The sequence below is a fragment of the Musca vetustissima genome, unplaced genomic scaffold (genome assembly GCF_032173495.1).
Source record: "Musca vetustissima isolate MV318-11 ecotype Yass unplaced genomic scaffold, APGP_CSIRO_Mvet_v1 utg72455, whole genome shotgun sequence".
In the NCBI taxonomy this organism is placed as follows: domain Eukaryota; kingdom Metazoa; phylum Arthropoda; class Insecta; order Diptera; family Muscidae; genus Musca; species Musca vetustissima.
The window spans coordinates 13,110-16,057 of NW_026879236.1; the positions used below are offsets into that span (position 1 = coordinate 13,110).

At 34.9% G+C, this 2,948-nt stretch overlaps 1 protein-coding gene across 1 annotated transcript; it reads right to left on the reverse strand.

The window, feature by feature from the left end:
- Positions 1-1,488: 1,488 nt before the first annotated feature.
- Positions 1,489-2,736, reverse strand: LOC133324033 (probable serine/threonine-protein kinase mkcB; the record flags this gene model as incomplete). The annotated part of the gene is made up of 3 exons (XM_061532921.1): positions 2,467-2,736; positions 2,070-2,274; positions 1,489-1,997 (listed from the first exon to the last, which is right to left on the reverse strand). Coding segments are annotated over exons 1-3 (984 nt in total), but the record flags the coding sequence as incomplete, so codon positions are not given.
- Positions 2,737-2,948: the final 212 nt, after the last annotated feature.

Consider the following 2,948-nt stretch of genomic DNA (forward strand, 5'->3'; position numbering starts at 1 on the left):
CAAATATTTTTCTGCGATCCCAGCAAGTTGTGGATTTTTAAATAAATATTTATTTAGATCACATAAAGGCAAGGATTGAAAATTATATATATTTTTTATTGAGATCGCAACAAGATGGAGGTGTAGATATTTTTAAAATCAAATTTGCACATGCCAAGCAAGCATGCATTTCTGAGCTCCCAGACATATTTTCAGAGTCGTGGATTTTTTCAAAAATATTTCTTTGGGATCCAAGCAAAAAATATTTTGTTATTACCCCAGGAAGATTTGAATTCTTTAAAAATATTTTTCTGAAATCCCAGAATAGTTTCAAATTTTTCGAATCATTTTTCCGAGATTCCAGCATTATTTTTAAATATTTTTTAGTAATAAAAATATTTGTCTGCGATCCCATCAAGACAAAACTTCTATTATAAAATATATTTCCCAGTAAGGCGTGGATTTTAAAATATAATTTTATATTTAAATATCCACGAGGCGAGAATATATTTAAAAAATATTCTTCTGAGATCCTAGCAAGGTGATAATATTTTTTTAGAATATTTTTCTGTGATCCCAGCAAAAGCGTGGATTATTTTAAATAATTTTCTGAGATCCCAGCAAGTTGTGGATTTAAAAAAAAATATTTATTTAGATCACATAAAGGCAAGGATTGAAAAATATATTTTTTTACTGAGATCGCAACAAGATGGAGGTGTATATATTTTTAATTAATTTCTGAGCTCCCAGACATATTTTCAGAGTCGTGGATTTTTTCAAAAATATTTCTTTGGGATCCAAGCAAGTTGTTTAAAAATATTTTGCTATTACCCCAGCAAGAATTGAATTCTTTAAAAATATTTTTCTGAAATCCCAGAATAGTTTTAATTTTTCGAATCATTTTCCGAGATTCCAGCATTGTTTTTAAATATTTTCTAGTAATAAAAATATTTCTTTGCGATCCCAGCAAGGCAAAACTCCTAGAAAAAAATATTATTCTGATATCCTAGTAAGGCGTGGATTCTTTCTTCTGAGATCCGAGCAAGGTGAGAATATTTTTTTAGAACATTTTTCTGTGATCCCAGCAAAGGCGTGAATTATTTTAAATAATTTTCTGAGATCCCAGCAAGGCGAAAATATAAAAAACAATTCTTATATTCCATTATGGCGTTTTTCTTATATCCCAGCAACGTGAAATATATTTTTTAATTTTTTTCTGTGATCCTGAGAATTGAGAATATTAAAAAAACTGAAATTCAAGCAAGGGGTGGATGTTTTCAATATTTTTCTTTGATCCCAGCAATGCGAGGGTTTTTAATATTTCTCCGAGATTTTTATTTGAACCCAGCAATGCGTAGATTTTTTAATATTCTGAGATCCCAGTAAGCGTTGGTTTATTATAATATTCTTTTAAAATGTACTTAAAAAGTGTATTTTTAAAATCTTATCGAAGTCTTGATTTTACACTCAAAGTGTCCCATTATTATAAGTGACCTATTCTGCACTTACCTGCATTATGGGATACGTATGCCGTCCTTTCCCCAGACGTTCAATTATCACCATTTTCTCGGTATCGGCGATGACAGCTGCAATATTAGATGAGGCCAAAATTGGCCGAGCCGGAGCTTCGATGGGTACGAAATTCTTGTTGCGTTCGGCAAAGTGACGATCAAACGAATTGCGACGATCACTTTGTGAACGATGATAGTGATGGCGATTATTGTTGTGATTGTTGGACGACGACGACGAAGAGGAGCCCCCTGATCGTTGTGTTAGATCACCATTTGAGGAATAACGCGATGAATTGACATAGGATTTGGATTTACGATATTGTTTGGGATTCAAGTGATGTCCTATGGTGTTGCAATTATTTTGGTCCATGTATTCGTTGCCGTTGCTCACAGCCAATGCTGTGGGTTTTTGACATTTGGCACAGGATTTGGTTAGGGCTGCAGTTAAGAGATCGGCAGGGCTAGGCTGTTTTGATTTGTCTTTTTGCACTTCGCCTCCTCCTCCTCCTCCGGATTTTTGTACATTGGGATTTTGATTTTCATTTGTGACATTCTTTTGGGAATTTTTCGAATTCCTGCGGGGCAGCGGCAGATTATCATTGAAGGCGGCCAAGGGTTGAGGTTTGTTGTAGGTCTTCTTGGAGTTGCCACCCACGGTCTGGGCATAACTGTGTGAGGAGTTACGATATGACGTGGATTTGACGTATTTCCCCGCCTTGCCACCGGGATTGGTATTTTCCGAATTACTCTGCTGCTGTTGTTGTTGTTTGTTTTTGTTGGACTTCTGTCCCGAATTTTTAGAATTTTGATTAGATTTATTTTGTGATTTATTGTTATTGGCGCTGATATTATTATTACTGTTATTGTTGTTGTTATTGACACTGTTGCGACCTTTGTTATTGTTAGAGTTGTTGCCGTTTTTATTGTTGTTGTTGCTTTGATTCTTCTGTTGCTGCTGCTGTTGTTGATTTTTGGCCTGTTTGGGGGTCTGTGTAACTGATTGGGATGTTGGTGTTGTTGTTGATGCAGGTGTGGTCACTGTTTGTTGTCCATTCTGTGTCTTTTGTCCCAATTGTTTTGACGTTGTGGAATTTCCATTGGCTTCAATTTGTGTCGATTTCTGTGCCTGATTTGTGTTTTCATTTGACGCCGATTTTGCTGCAACATTTTCATTTTGTTGCTGTGACTGTTGCTTCAGCTTCATTTTCGGCGGTTTATTACCACTACTACTACTACTATTCACCATAATTCTTGAGTTTTATTTTCCGCGTAACAGGAAAATAACAGAATTTTGTTTAAATATTTTTTTTCTCGATTGCAAATTGGTGATGATTTATTTTGGCGATTGGTTTGCTTTCTTTCAAATTTTTGACGATGCAACTGTTGGAAGATCGAAGAAAACCGATGACAGGTAGCAGCAGGAGGAAGTAACATGAAAAGAAATTAATTAAAAAAAAC